General features: G+C 39.5%; 1 protein-coding gene across 2 annotated transcripts in view; it reads right to left on the bottom strand.

Annotated features, from left to right (window-relative positions):
* Positions 1-15,579, bottom strand: part of LOC113047422 (zinc finger protein 721-like) — a 153,083-nt gene that overhangs the window by 71,155 nt on the left and 66,349 nt on the right. Inside the window, exons 2-4 of one of the 2 annotated variants that reach the window (XR_003276249.1) lie at positions 9,560-10,914; positions 1,154-1,270; positions 629-1,051 (exon numbers count right to left, since the gene is read on the bottom strand). Coding sequence is in view for 1 of the 2 variants with exons in the window: in XM_026208768.1 (XP_026064553.1) it covers positions 9,653-10,649 (997 nt within the window). In the remaining variant the exon portion in view is untranslated. Of the gene's footprint in view, positions 1-628; positions 1,052-1,153; positions 1,271-9,559; positions 10,915-15,579 lie in introns of those variants that run through there. The other variant, XM_026208768.1, reaches the window with a different exon arrangement.

The raw sequence follows: 15,579 nt of genomic DNA, 5'->3' as shown, positions 1-15,579 counted from the left end.
GTCCTGGTGGTCATCTGAGACAAGGTCTTTACAGGGGATCTGTATCCGGGGCTCTAGTTGTCCTGGTCTCTGCTGTCTTTCAGGGCTGTAGAGGTCCTTTCTAGGTGCTGATCCACCATCTGGTCTGGATACATACTGGATCCGGGCGACTGCAGTGACCCTCTGATCTGGATACAGACTGGATCTGGTGGCTACGGTGACCTCGGAACAAGAGAGAAACAGACAAATATTAGCGTAGATGCCATTCTTCTAATGATGAAGCAAGTACATATAGTGTTATGGGAAGTGTTTCCGGTTCCGGTTTACCTAATTAATGCAGCCTAAAAATCCTTTAACGGATTTGGATATTAAAAGGATATTAGTATGTTATGTGTAAACCAGATTAAAGAGATGGGTCTTTAATCTAGATTTAAACTGCAAGAGTGTGTCTGACTCCCGAACAATGTTAGGTAAATTAGTTTAGGCACCAAATATGCTGCTCAGAGCTTCTGTAGTATACACTAAAGACATAGAGCGCCCTCTCACGGCTGTAGACGGTAATGTTTTCTCTTGGTTCTTGGTTCTAAATAAATGCGACTTATAGTCCGGTGTGACTTATATATATTTTTGTCCTCATCATGACGTATTTTTGGACTGATGCGACTTATACTGAGGTGCGACTTATAGTCCGAAAAATATGGTAGACCGTCCCCTTGGAATTATAAGGTTCTATTTGACATTTTTGTCAAAATTGAGTTATTCCCATATTGTTATTCAGTGACTACATATTTACATAATATGATAGATTTTTTATGTTGTATACATTATTGGATTTTTATTTAAAAAACAATAAGGTTCTATCTACACAGTCGAATGGAATGCAAAAACTTTTTCAATATCTCAAAACTACTTGGAATGCAGATAGAACCTTATAATTCCAAGGGGGCGAGATATATTACTATATGAAAATATTTGTGTAATGACGTCCAAATGCTTAAGCAAAGAAACAAGGCGTGGTTTCACTAACCGCAGTTAGTGTCGAAGCAGTCAGGGAGATGTTTTGTGTTTCCATCTGTAAGTAGATGAATTTAGGAATCTTTCAGATTACTTACAATAGAACAGCAAAGCATTTTATGGATGAACGTTTCATGAACCTAAATGAATGGCAACTTACTCTGATGAACACAATTTCTCCTCACAGTGGCTGCGAGTCCTGCGTCATCTTCTTTTATGACAGGTGTCAGTGTTAAGGCACAATACTGCCACCTGGGAGCTCAAACAGGTAGTGAAGCTGGAATATTTACATGTGGTGTGGTGTCATCATGAGAGAACTGTTATTTTTTAAATATTGTGATTATCGCTATTACCGGTATATCATCACAAACAAAATTAACACATATCGATAATTGTTCCTTTGAATATCACGGTTATCGCCCATACCAATTGTGGCAGGCGGGGCGTGGTTTAGCGAAGTCTGCAGCGGGAGAGAGAATCAGGAGAACAGCGGTAAGTGAGTGGTTTGGGCAAAAATTATCATCACCTGTTTCTTGTTCTAGTAATTGGCGTGGAGAGAGTATAAAATGCCAGGAGAGACGGAAGCAAGCAAGAGACAGACGGACTGCTGTCGTGAGCCGGAAACAGAAATCGGAAAGAGTGAAACGGAAGTAGTGTTGAAGTGTCAGAATAAGAGTCACTGTTTGGGTGTTTGTACTTTTTAGTTCTTTTTGTTTATAATAAATCTGTCAGCAGTCCAGCCGACCCCTTTGTCCTCTTCCTTCCATCCCACGAACTTTGCTACACTGGTGCTGAAACCCGGGAGGAAGTAGGACCGTCGCCGCCACCATGCAAAGTCCGGCCGCCACGCCGCTTGCGGACATGGGGATGTGGTGGAGTATCCGGTTGTCCCAATTAGCATTAAATTCCGGGGACACAAAGCATAGTGTAGAGGTGGCGGTTAGTCCCCACCTCCGGCATCAGATAATTTTGGGAACGAATTGGCCAGTTTTTACGGTGTTATTGGGGTCGTTATGTGCGGATGCCTCTTGGGGAAATAAGGCACGGAAGGAGACCACCCGGGTACAGGTCGGACAAACTGAGCCAGGGCCGCGGGGGTCTGCTTCAGGGGAAACGAACGAAATCTGACGATGACTTTTCTCTGGAGCAGTCTCAAGATGAGTCACTAAAGCATGCGTTTCAACAGGTCCGCGCCATCGATGGCCAGTCTCTCCAACCTGCCCTCCCGCTCTCCTATCCGTATTTTGCCATTTTAAAAGACCCAGTTGTTAATTCCAAAGGGCCGCAGGGAAATTTTTTTCCAGGCTGCTCATTCTAATCCTATGACGGGCCATTTGGGACAGGCCACAACACTAAATCGCCTCATGGCCCATTTCTTTTGGCCTGGCTTTCATGACAACGTGCGTAGGTGGTGCGCGTCTTGTCCGGAATGTCAGTTGGTAAACCCACCGACCGCCCCCAAAGTACCTTTGCGCCCTCTTCCCTTAATGCAGGTCCCCTTCGAGAGAATTGGTATGGACCTCATCGGGCCATTAGAATGATCGGCACGAGGACATCGCTTTGCATTAGTCATAGTTGATTATGCAACGCAATACCCTGAAGCGGTGGCCCTCCGCAACATTTCCGCTAAAAGTGTTGCGGATGCCCTGTTTCGTCTTATCTCCCGGGTGGGGGACCCAAAAGAAATCCTCACCGATCAGGGCACGGCATTTATGTCACGTACACTACGCGAACTGTACGGATTGTTGGCCATTAAATCGATTCGAACTAGCGTCTATCACCCACAAACCGATGGCCTTTTCAAATGATTTAATCGCACACTTAAATCCATGATATGTAAGTTCGTTCACGAAGATGCCAAAAATTGGGATAGGTGGCTAGAGCCCTTGTTATTCGCTGTGCGAGAGGTCCCGCAAGCCTCCACGGGGTATTCCCCCTTCGAGCTTCTCTATGGACGCCAGCCCCGGGGAGTGCTCGACGTACTGAGAGAAACTTGGGAGGATGGACCATCTCAGGGCAAAAACGAAATTCAGTATGTGCTGGACTTGAGAACAAAACTCCACACATTGGGGCGGCTATCAATGGAGAATTTGTTACAAGCCCAGGACCGCCAGCTGTATAACAGGGGAACTAGGTTACACAAATTTGCACCGGGAGAGAAAGTACTTGTATTACTCCCAACGTCAAGCTCCAAATTAATGGCTAAGTGGCAGGGACCGTTTGAGCTCGCACGACAGGTCTGAGATCTCAATTATGAGGTAATACGGTCCGATAGGATCGGGTCCGGTCAGATCTACCACATCAATCTCCTTAAAAAATGGAATGAGGCGGAATCAGTGATGTTGGCAACGGTGATTGCGGAGAGGATGATCTCGGGCCAGAGGCGAATATCAAACCACAATCCCTCGCCCTGGCTCCAGGTGGAGATCACCTCTCGCCGTCCCAACTCACTGATTTAACGAAATTGCAGGCAGAGTTTGCCGACGTCTTCTCGCCCCTACCGGGCCGTACTAACCTGATTCAGCACCATATCGATACCGGGCCAGGCGTGGTAGTTCGTAGCCGGCCGTATCGTTTACCTGAGCACAAGAAAAAAGTAGTTCAGGCTGAATTAGGCACTATGCTTGACATGGGGGTAATAGAAGAATCTAATAGTAACTGGGCGAGCCCGATCGTTTTAGTTCAGAAAACGGACGGCTCAGTCCGATTCTGTGTAGATTACCGTAAGTTGAATGCTGTGTCGAAATGCTTCTGAATCAGCTACTGTAAGTATGTTTTGTCATTAGTTTAAGTATTTGCTATTGACTGTTCAACTGTGTCGCACTGTGTGTGTGTGTGTGTGAGAGAGAGAGAGAGAGAGAGAGTCAAACAGTTGAGTCAGCTGTCTTATCCGTCTATGGCTTGTGTACTGCAAACACATATGAGCTTCAACACTGTGTCTGTCACCCCACTCTGGTCCTCTTTCGGGCTTGAACTGATCGTAAAACTAAAGACATTATTAACTGTCATTACATTTATTTTGAAAGAGGAAGCTTGCCATTATGGAAAGGGGCGGTGGGCTTGCGGTGTTCGGCCAATCACATTGCACTTGCTCAGTTGCAAAGCAGACTGGGCTTGTTGCATGGAGCAGACTGGGCTTGTTGGAAGGAGGGACTTTGTAGAAAATTAAGCGTTTGAAAGAGGCGGGGCATAGAGTACCTACAATAATGTACAGTATTTTAAAAATAATGTTTTTTGAACATTAAATCATGTCAACATAGTCTGTAAGTCAAAGATACAAAGATGAAAGATTAAAATATACATTATCCAAAGGTTTTTATAATAAAGTTAATCTTCAAAACTAGCAAATTCAACTGTGAGATTCAGATCAACACAAATATGTAGTTACTCCTCAAAGAACAATTTCACAATTGTCTTTGATGTATATAATTTTGTTTCATGTTATAAATTATATAATTGTGTTTCTTATGAGCTTCCTGCGAGTTTTATAAGTCTAACTATCAGGGCCCATATTCATAAAGATTCTTAATGCAAAAAGTAGCTCCTAGTGACTAAATTCTAAGAAAATTCTTAGAAATGTGGACGTTTACTCTTAAAATTAAAGAAAAAATCATAGTAAAGAAAAAAGTAATTCAGAAAGCATCTTAAGGTCAAACTTGTTAGGAGCACGGACGAGGACTTTTAAGAGGCTTTTAAGAGTTTCTTTAGCAGAGGATAAAATGGTAGAAAGACGAAGAGGCAGAAGAAATGTGTTGCAGACAATGGATGACAGTGAGTTAATAAGAAGCTGTAGATTAGATCGTGCAGGGATCATGTTTGTGACTGATCTCATTAGAGACGTGCTAACATCTCCAACACAGCGCAGAAATGCCATAGCGACAGAAATTAAAGTAATCACTGCATTACGATATTTGGCAACTGGGAAAATGCAACAATGCAATAGTGATGATTTGGTCACAACCTTCTGTAAGCAGAGTGATCACACAAACAATTACAACACTTTCAGAACATCTTTATGTGTCGCAATTCATTTCGTTTCCACTGGACATTCCCACCTTGCAGGCTCAAAAAACTGCATTTATGAATATAGCAAGCTTATATGTGTGCACAAGCAAGGGGAATGAACGTTAATAGTTTGTGCTATACGCTCCCATGTCTGCTTCTTGTCCCGTGCTGTGACACCCGGCCCGAATATTCCTTTAAGAATGGCCCTGTGTTCATCCACTAACTGGGCTAACAGTAAACACTGTTTGGCTTTCTCGCATTCTTAGTTTTGATTCCATGTTTGATACATTAAAACCAACATTCAAACCACCACTTAAATAGGACAGCAATCACTGTAATTGGACAGAGTGGAACAATTTTATCATTCTAAGCCAATCTAATACCTTATAGGAAATTAAAAGCATGGTAAATAAAAAAAAAAGGATTTATATACACACATATAGTGTGTGTGTGTGTGTGTGTGTGAGAGAGAGAGAGTCAACGGTCAAATAGGAAAAATGACTCATGTAAATTCAAAGTGAGAATTAGAATTAAAAGAACTTTTTTTCCCTTCTTGGACAACCAACCAATCACAGTCTTCAAAAGATTGTGTCATACATAGCAACGGGGTCAACCCCACCTCCTCACTAAGATGAAAGTTTTTGTCTTTACCTTACTCAAGAGTCGCTCTCAGATCGTTCCCTAATTGCTCTTAAGCTAAGACTCCTACGTAAAAGTTTTTAAGCTAAATTAAGAGTTTTCTGAGAGGATTCTTAGAATCTTTATTAATACGGGCCCAGGGCTTTACATTAACTTTTTTGCTCACTAGCCAATGTAGCCAAGTTACAAGCCACACAGCAATTTTACTAGCCACATTTTTGTTGTTGTGAAATTACCTGACAAAAATTGACTATCGCGTGCTAATATTTACTTGAACTGGATTTACAACCCTTTTAAAACCACTGTAAAAACCCAAATCAAGACTAGATAAATGTATGACAATACAGTGTCATTATCATTAGCTCTGGTTGTGTGTAAAGCTCCTTTTTAAAGGGGGGGGGGGGGGGGGGTGAAATGCTATTTCATGCATACTGAGTTTTTTTTACACTGTTAAAGAGTTAGATTCCCATGCTAAACATGGACAAAGTTTCAAAAAAGCACTGAGAGGCTGAGCACACTGATCAGAGCGAGAGCGTCGCAAAATGTCACAAAAGGAGTGTGTTTTTGGTTGCCAGGGCAAGACAACCCTGCACAGATTACCAAAAGAGAAACAGCATTAAGGGACCTTGTTTAACAAACAAGGCCCAGTTTGACGACAGATTCGCACATAGTTTATTTCTTAAGGATGATGCAATCCAAACGAAAAAAAAAAAAAGACGGGAAAGTGGAACTTAGTCATTTTCCAAAACCGCTAAGCAAAAATATACAGTTTCAATACATACCACACAGAGATGTCGTTGCTGATGCTGCTCTTGTTAAATTTCAGCCTCTGTATCTGATTCTGGATCATAAATATACACTGAATCTGACTGTTAGCCATGGTTTGTTTTGGTTGGTTTTGTCCTCACGTAATGTCACAGCTTCCAAACGCTATCAATGCAAAAGCTTACTGGCGCTCGTGATTCTTTAGCTCCGCCCACACGTCACGCCTACAGACGCTCGTGTTTTTCCGGGAAAAATCGGTACAGACTATCTTTCTCTTATGAATATAATAAAACTAAAGACTTTTTGGGGTTATGAAGGATGCAGTACTACTCTATAGGTACTCAAGATTAACAGGATATTGAGTGAAAACGAGCATTTCACCCCCCCCCCCCCCCCCCTTTAAATAAAACCATGCATCAAGATAAAGACATAAAAAGTAGCCTCTAATTGCATAATAAAAGTGATGCATGGAAGATTAATGAAAAATATTAAAAAAATAAACTAACCTAGCATCATAAACACTGTCTGTTTAAATATCAGAATCAGACTCAGAATTACTTTATTGAACCACACTGAGAAATTCTTGCAATGGAAAGTAGGTCAGTCTCAAAACCTCATGAAAAATCCATGCCATGGTTCGGACAAAGTTGCTTTTATCTTCATTAAAAAACTATAAAATACACCAAGGATTACTAAAGGTTAATGTGCTGCTGGATTTATAAATATGAATCAGGTTTTGTGCGTTTGCTTGAACTGATATACTCTCTGCGATTTGTCACGTCGCGCCACATTTACTGTAAACAGCATCACTGATTATAATGGGTTGTATTGCATTTTGTTGCGCCGCTGGCATATGGTGTAGACACTGTAAAGGCTAGTGACAAATGGTCAAAAAGTGCTTTAGTTTTCGAGATACCCCTACCGGAGGTAGAACTAAACCCAACAATGTTTTTCCTCATCTCTAAGGTCTCCCATATATGAAATGGATTCTTGGCAAAAAATATTTTACTGCTAAGATTGTTAAATTAACAGATATTGTTATACACCCCAAAACCAATAAAGGACTAAAATATAGTCTGTCCGTATGGGAGTTAAGGCATATAAACTAATGCAGATCAATCACACAAGCTCTGAGAGCTTTGAAACTTGACATGTTTGTAGTCGGGAAGTTTATTTAACAACTAGAAAAGACTGGATGTGAATATCTTGATGTATGGAATAAACAGAAACATGTAAACACATGTCTAAAATAAGCGGACATGCACAAATTTAATATCTATGCAGAATTTTCTCATTTACTTTGTGCTTATACGAGTTCATTTTACTTTTGTGCAATAGATGAATAACAGTTTATTTGTTTTAGATTTTTTATGTTTAGATACTTCTTTTTTTATTTTCCTGCAACCTGCACACACACAAGTCTTGTCCCGTGACGCTCTCTGTTGCATCAGGTCTGTAATCCACTGGCACTTGACGTGACAGTGCATGTGCTACTGTGGGATTAGAAATTTAGAAAATGTTAAGTCTAGGTTCCAATATAATAGTAGACTTTTTGGGGTAATAAAGTTGACATCCAAGAAGCTCAAATCAGGAAAATCAAGTGTCTGAGACATTAACCTGTTGTCTTTGTGTTCTTCCTTGAAGCTCAAGGCACAGCTGTGCCTTTTGTCTCTATGATAATGTGCAGGTATCAGAGTACTGTCAGGCACCTCTGTATTTAAATGACACTGTTATGCTGATAAGATCAAGGCTGGGAAGATGCCAGTGTCTGGTACTTTCCTGATTGCATTTGCATGCTTTGTTAAAATGGTCTCCACCTCTACTGTATGGATCCCTCCCACTTGAATGTATATAATCTACAATGTCTTAAGGACAATTTAGACTGTTGATGACTGCAGCGCCACGCAGAGCGTTCTCAATAAAGAATCCTGCTGAAGATTACCCAAGAGTCTCCTGGTCTTCGTTTCTGAGTTCCCAACAGCTACATACTCTTTACAATCTCTAGATTATAAACACTGCATTCTGTCAGCAATGTAACGCAGCAGTAATGTATTAGACTTAACGTAACAGACAGTAACAGTTGGACTGAAGAATATAAAGCACTTTTTTATTTCATTTTTACGATCCATTTTTCAATCATATTTATCTGTTTTAATTTTCTTAGCCGATTTATTCACCTACAAAATCACCCCAATCATAATTTTTTTTTTCCCAAATAGAGCTGTTCAAATCATCTGGTGATTTTTTTTCTATATTGCAATATACATTGCAGAGAAAAATTATCGCAATGTGAGTTTTTTTCCCCAATATCGTGCAACTAGTAAGTTTAGTCAAGCTAATAGGCTCAGTAGCTTCTGCAGCATGAACACAAACATGTAGTCCTCCATTGTTGTTGGTGTTACATGACGTAGCGGTGTCTGACTATAGTAGAGAAGTGGGTTGATGACATCATTGTTTAACAAAATATATGGATTGGCATATATCAGATTTATCCACTCTGGGACCCGGTTTTACAAAAAATGTGAATTCACTCTCCCAAAATGCTGGATCCGTCTGGACGAAACACATATTCCATACAAAATATTTACATATACAACTAAATGTGTCTCCGCGTGTACGGGGCCTTACTGTGATTGTTTTTGTATGACTGTGTATAACCGATGACTTAAAGCTGCAGTAGGTAACTTTTGTAAAAATATATTTTTTACATATTTGTTAAACCTGTCATTATGTCCTGACAGTAGAATATGAGACAGATAATCTGTGAAAAAATCAAGCTCCTCTGGCGCCTCCCAGTGGTCCTATTGCCATTTGCAGAAATTCATCAGCTCCCGGTAAGAAACAACCAATCAGAGCTGCGGTTCGTAACTTTGTTTGTGTTCAAAATGTAGAAAGATGTATATAATAAACGAGTACACCATGAATCCATTTTCCAAACCGAGTTTTTAGCTTGTCCTGAATCACTAGGGTGCACCTATAATAAGTGTTTATATTCAGACTATTTTAGATTGCTTCGGGGGCACCGCGGCGGAGTAACCCAGTACCTATGTGACTCTTTATAGACATAAACAGAGAGAAGTAGTTCCGGCTACGATGTTCTTCCGCAAGACGCTAGCAGTTCTGTTTATTAACCGCTAGAGCGTCAAAAGTTACCTACCGCAGCTTTAATGGAACACTTCCCTTGTCCATTGCGTTGATGTGCTTTCTATCCAGTGTGGATCCTCTCATGTCTTTTCAGACTCGATGTAACACTGAATTTCTTGTCACAGTGTGAACACTTGTAAGGTTTCTCTCCAGTGTGAATCCTCTCATGTCTTTTCAGATTTCCTATACTATTGCATCTCTTGTCACAGTGTGAACACTTGTAAGGTTTCTCTCCAGTGTGGATCCTCTCATGTGTTTTCAGCTCTGTTGACTGAATGAATTGCATGTCACAGTGTGAACACTTGTAAGGTTTCTCTCCAGTGTGAATTCTCTCATGTGTTTTCAGATTTCCTGAACGACTGCATCTCCAGTCACAGTGTGAACACTTGTAAGGTTTCTCTCCAGTGTGGATCCTCTCATGTGTTTTCAGATGTGTCGAATCACAGAATCTCTTGTCACAGTGTGAACACTTATAAGGTTTCTCTCCAGTGTGGATCCTCTCATGTGTTTTCAGATGTGTCGAATCACTGAATCTCTTGACACAGTGTGAACACTTGTAAGGTTTCTCTCTAGTGTGGATCCTCTCATGTGTTTTCAGATTTGTCGAATCACTGAATCTCTTGTCACAGTGTGAACACTTGTAAGGTTTCTCTCTAGTGTGGATCCTCTCATGTGTTTTCAGATTTGTCGAATCACTGAATCTCTTGTCACAGTGTGAACACTTGTAAGGTTTCTCTCCAGTGTGGATCCTATCATGTGTTTTCAGATGTGTCGAATCACTGAATCTCTTGTCACAGTGTGAACACTTATAAGGTTTCTCTCCCGTGTGAATACTCTCATGTTTTTTCAGATTTGTTAACCGACTGAATCTCTTGTCACAATGTGAACACTTATAAGGTTTCTCTCCAGTGTGAATCCTCTCATGTGTTTTCAGATGTGTTAACCGACTGAATCTCTTGTCACAGTCTGAACACTTATAAGGTTTCTCTCCAGTGTGGATCCTCTCATGTGTTTTCAGACTTGATGATTGACTGAATCTCTTGTCACAGTGTGAACACTTGTAAGGTTTCTCTCCAGTGTGAATCCTCTCGTGCAGTTTTAAACTACTCACTGAACTAAAAGTCTTTTCACACTCAAAGCACATGTACTCTCTCACACCAGTATGTATTTTCTGATGTACTTTCAAACTTTGTAGATGCAAAAAACTCTTACCACACAAATTACATGAATGTGGCTTCTTCTTTGCATGAACTTTCAAGTGTTCCTTCAGAAGTGAAGCCCATAAAAACATTTTACCGCATTGATCACATGCATGTTGCTTCTCTTGATGATTTGATTCTTCATTTTCCTCTTTTTCTTCAATGTACTCTGAAATAAAAGTAAAATTATTTATTTTTGGTATATTGTTAAAAGCTGAAAATATACAATTTACATTTTTTGCTTCAGATTTAATTACTTTTACTAATTTAATAGGGAAACTGGGTAAAAATTTTTAAGCATCACTTTATCACCGTCACAGCCCTAGTAAAATGTATATATTTTATATACACATTTATATACAGTAGGTAGACAACCAGAATGGGTAATACCACCGCAGCATGCAGGTTCGCATGACCAAAATAAGAAATGTGCTGTGTAAATAAGTTCAGAGGGCACGTTTGCATACTGCTGTTAATGCGCAATTCCCATTTTAGATCTACAAACTTTACTGTACAAGATTTTTTTCAAACTGAAAACATAAATCTAGGCTATCCGCTACCGTTGTCAAAGCACAATTCAAAACTGTGACATTTCATTCACTGACGCTCTACAGACGGCAGCGCTAAACCCGGAAATCCATGTACTTACTTGCTGGCAACCCGCCAAAATAAAAGCTGGCCAATTTTCAGTTTGTAAATTCTGAAAGTTTAGATTAAAATAATAATAATAATAGCATTTTTTATTATAATAATATAATTTTTTTTAAGTTTATTATAAAATAATTGTATATTAATTTAAATAATTTGCAGGGTGTTATTGATTATGCCATTATGTCTATACATGAGCGCTCAAATGTCTGATTTCACATGATTTCACGAGCGGGTCAAACAAAATTATTATTAATAAATATGACTGGAATGTCACACCCATACTATTATAATGAGAACACCATTATAATAAAACACAGTGTATTTTTAGAGTTTAGCTGCCATGTTTCTGCACATTGTTTTGTGAAGAACGCATCCATAAAAGGAGTTCACATTCAGAGCCGCACAGACACATTCATTTGCATTCGGGCTCCTTTTGCAGATAGCAAGCATATTAGTCCTAATATCGTATTCTACATTCAATTATGAGTGTAATCCCATTGATCAAAAACCTGCTATCAAATGCTCACTCTACTGGTCATCTTCAGTGCACGCAGCTCAAAAGAGAAATACAGAACATTAATAACTACTGTCATATAGGCTAACTTTATAACGAGAGTACTATTGTAAAAAATGTGTATTGTTAGGGTTTCGCTGACATTTAATTTTAACCAGATTGAAGCCAGATTGTTTGCTGTCCAGGAGGTTGTTCTGTACAAGGAACATAGAGAGCTGGTTGAACACAGCTCGCTCAAGTTTCTTTGCAATGAATGGAAGAAGGGATACCGGTCTGTAGTTTTCTAGAAGCGGTAGACTTTGAGATGGTTTCTTAAGCAGTGGGCTTACCCGAGCCTGCCTAAATGCTGAGGGAAATGTTCCAGAGTGAAGAGAGGAGTTGATAATGTGAGTAAGTGAAGGCATAACTGAAGAAGAGATCGCTTGAAAGAGGTGAGTGGGGATCGGATCAAGTGGACAAGTAGTAGGATGACTGGACAGGATGAGTTTGGAAACATCCATCTCTGAGAGTGGAGAGGAGAGAGCATTGGTCATTGTGAAGTTGTCCTCAGTCTACGTTGTGGAGAATTGATGGTTCTTGTCTTATTTGTGAAGAAAACTGCAAAGTCGTCAGCTGTAAGAGTCGAAGGAGGTGGAGACGGATTAAGAAGAGAAGAAAAAGTTTTAAAGAGTGTCCGAGCATCACAAAATTGTTAATTTTGTTGTGGTAGTAGGATGTTTTAGCTATGAAGACATTTGCAGAGAAGGAAGAGAGGAGAGACTGATACACACCAAGGTCGGTAGAGTTTCTTGATTTATGCCATTTACTCTCAGCAGCCCTGAGTTTAGAGCGATGTTCACAGAGAACCTCGGACAGCCAGGGGGCAGATGGGGTGGTGCATGCTGGTCTAGACGACAGCAGACAAAATTTGTCCAAGGAAGAGGTTAGAGTGGAGCAAAGAGTGTCCTTAGGACCGTTCGTGTCCAGAGCTGAAAACTGAGAGAGTGAAGGAAGTGAGGATGAAACCACAAAAAAAAGGCAAGATGGAGAGAGTGAGCGTAGGTTCCACTGAAAGGTGACCTGCGTTGGAGTGTGTGTCGCTTCAGGAGTAAGTGCTAGGTTAGCAGTAATGAGGAAGTGGTCTGAGGTGTGCAGTGGAACAACTAAAGAGCTGTCCACGGAGCAACAACTTGTGTAGATGAGGTCCAGTTGGTTGCTTGATTTGTGAGTCCCTGTAGTAGACACTCGCTTGAGATCAAATGAGGTGAGCAGAGTGTTGAAGTCAGCAGCCTGGGGTTTATCTTGGTCAGTAAAACCAACTTCTCAACCTTTTTTTCCAGCAGGCCGCACTATGGTCCAAGTGCAAGTCTCGCGGGCCGCATGCATATCATTTACATATTACGTCACCAATACAAACCAACCTGATGTATAATTTTATAGTCTGAATATTATGATATCTAATCTATTACATTCATTGAAATAAATAAATAATTCTACTCCCCATAAATAAAACACCTGATTCTGTCGGGAGCTGACCAATTTTGTGAAATTCAGCTTGAAAGGAGTAACAGCACAAAGAAGTTGCGATTGTAAAGCCTGTGTTATATTTTCCGCATGAATGATCCGATCCACTGAACGGCCATCGGACACAGACTTCTTCAATTTATACTTCCGAAAGCGCACGCTGATGGTCCGCTCTGTAAATAAATACAGTTAACAATCTACATTCTAGTTTTCTGTTTTGAATTATTAACCCAAAAATAGCGGGGTCAGTTAATTTTTTTGCACTATTACCGAAAATCAACAGTAGGCTAAATAATAAAATGATCACAAATGTGTGAAAATGTTTGGATACAAACAACTATGCAAGCATATAGGTCTACCAAACTTAATTGCACATGTACATCTCGGAGATTTACATTTTATGTCTGTATTGTGCAAGATGTATTTTTAAGAGTGCTTGTTCTTCTGAAGTACGTCTCTAAGATTTTTCCTGTCAGATGTCAAATAGATATTTATTAGAATGCATGTAAAACTGCTTCGGAGACGTTTATCAGAGTACACAGCAGATGATTCCCAGATCTTTAGCAGACGTTTTACAGATGTATAAGCTATCCAGGTTTTTTTTTTTTTTCATTTCGGCAGATGCTTTCATTGCATCTGATAATAATTTTGTGAATCAGATTCACTTCGGGCGCTCTGCGCAGATCCGCCTCCTGCGATGCTCAGCTGTGGACGATTTAAAAATGTTTGATATAAAGGTTGCTGTCCCATTTCATACACAAATTGTTCATTCAAAAAGAAAATCGAATTATATTGTTAGTTCTAATTATATTGTTAACATAAATTAATTTAGGCTATTTAACATGCACTGGGACATTTTACACTTTTTAACTAATAAACTACTTAAGATTTTAAAAGTCTGTTTAATAGAATTGAAATTCTATTGAAAGTTTTAAAAAAAGGTTTTAATTGCTTCAATTATTTCTATGAATTAATAATGTTATTTATTCTTATATATATATATATATATAAAATATAATAATGTCATTAAAAAATGCCATCGGCCTACGTAAATCATTATAGAATTGTGACTTTAAAGTGTTTTGGAGGTGAAAATACTGTAAAATTGCAAATGGCATGGAATTTGAAAGCATAACAACTGAAAGTCTATGAAACTTTTTTTTTAAACAATGGAACTCAAAGTTTTGAACTAAAATATTATTTTAATAAAATGCATAATTTTCAATGAATTTTAAATTTTTGAATTTGTACTTTAATCTAATGAGATCCAAGTTTAAGAATAGCCTACACTAGAGCTTTTTTCTTCCTCTCTCTCTCTCTCTCTCTCTCACTCTATTTAACAGATTTAACTTACAATGAAATACATCATCCTTCAGGCAGACTGAATGTTTTCCTGCCTTGCTAAATGTTAGGACAGTTAGCACGAGTCACGCTCGCTGTGAAGTGGGAGCAGCCAACAGAGGATTCCGCTTGGTCTTAAAGCCTTCTTCAAACGCTAGGTTTACAGATAACAATGATTTTCATAAACATAATGATTAATTATCAATTGATCTTTTTTTTCTATTATTATGGTCTTGTGAAAATAATAATATGGGCTGTGAATAATAATGAATACAAAGAGTAATGCTGTGTTCACACCAAACGCGAATAGAGCGTCAAATTCGCGTCTACCGCGCCTAGTTTGCCGCTTGACCATTTTGAGATCATTCGCTTCATTCGCGCGAGTAATTCGCTTCATTCGCGCGTGAAATTAACTTCACAACAGACGCGAATTCGCGTCATGGGGGGGGTTTCTGCCAGCTGAGTTCACGGAGCATTTTCAACCGCCATTTTTATTCGGATAATTTTCAAAATATTACTGTTATTGTGTCATGAAATGTAGTTTTAAAAGTATTTCAGGCGAGAATGTAGTTGTTTTAAACTCAAATATGCGGTTTATTTATAATGACAGCGTCTATTTAAAAAATGTGTTTCGCCGATCTCAGAGATGAGCTCCATATGCGATCAGCGGGAGCTCCGTCATCATGTATCCGCCGAGAGTAGCCTTTCCTCGGCTAGATTTTCTGACATTTGCCGCTGGCTCTGATGTCTCTTTAGTGGTTCAAGATAAAATATAATTCGTTTGGGGTAAAATGAAACGTTTCTTTGGCCTTTATTCAATTTATC

Source organism: Carassius auratus, chromosome 28 (assembly GCF_003368295.1).
Source record: "Carassius auratus strain Wakin chromosome 28, ASM336829v1, whole genome shotgun sequence".
NCBI classification, from domain to species: domain Eukaryota; kingdom Metazoa; phylum Chordata; class Actinopteri; order Cypriniformes; family Cyprinidae; genus Carassius; species Carassius auratus.
Note: the sequence above shows the minus strand (reverse complement) of the source record. Positions and strands in the feature narration are given on the sequence as shown.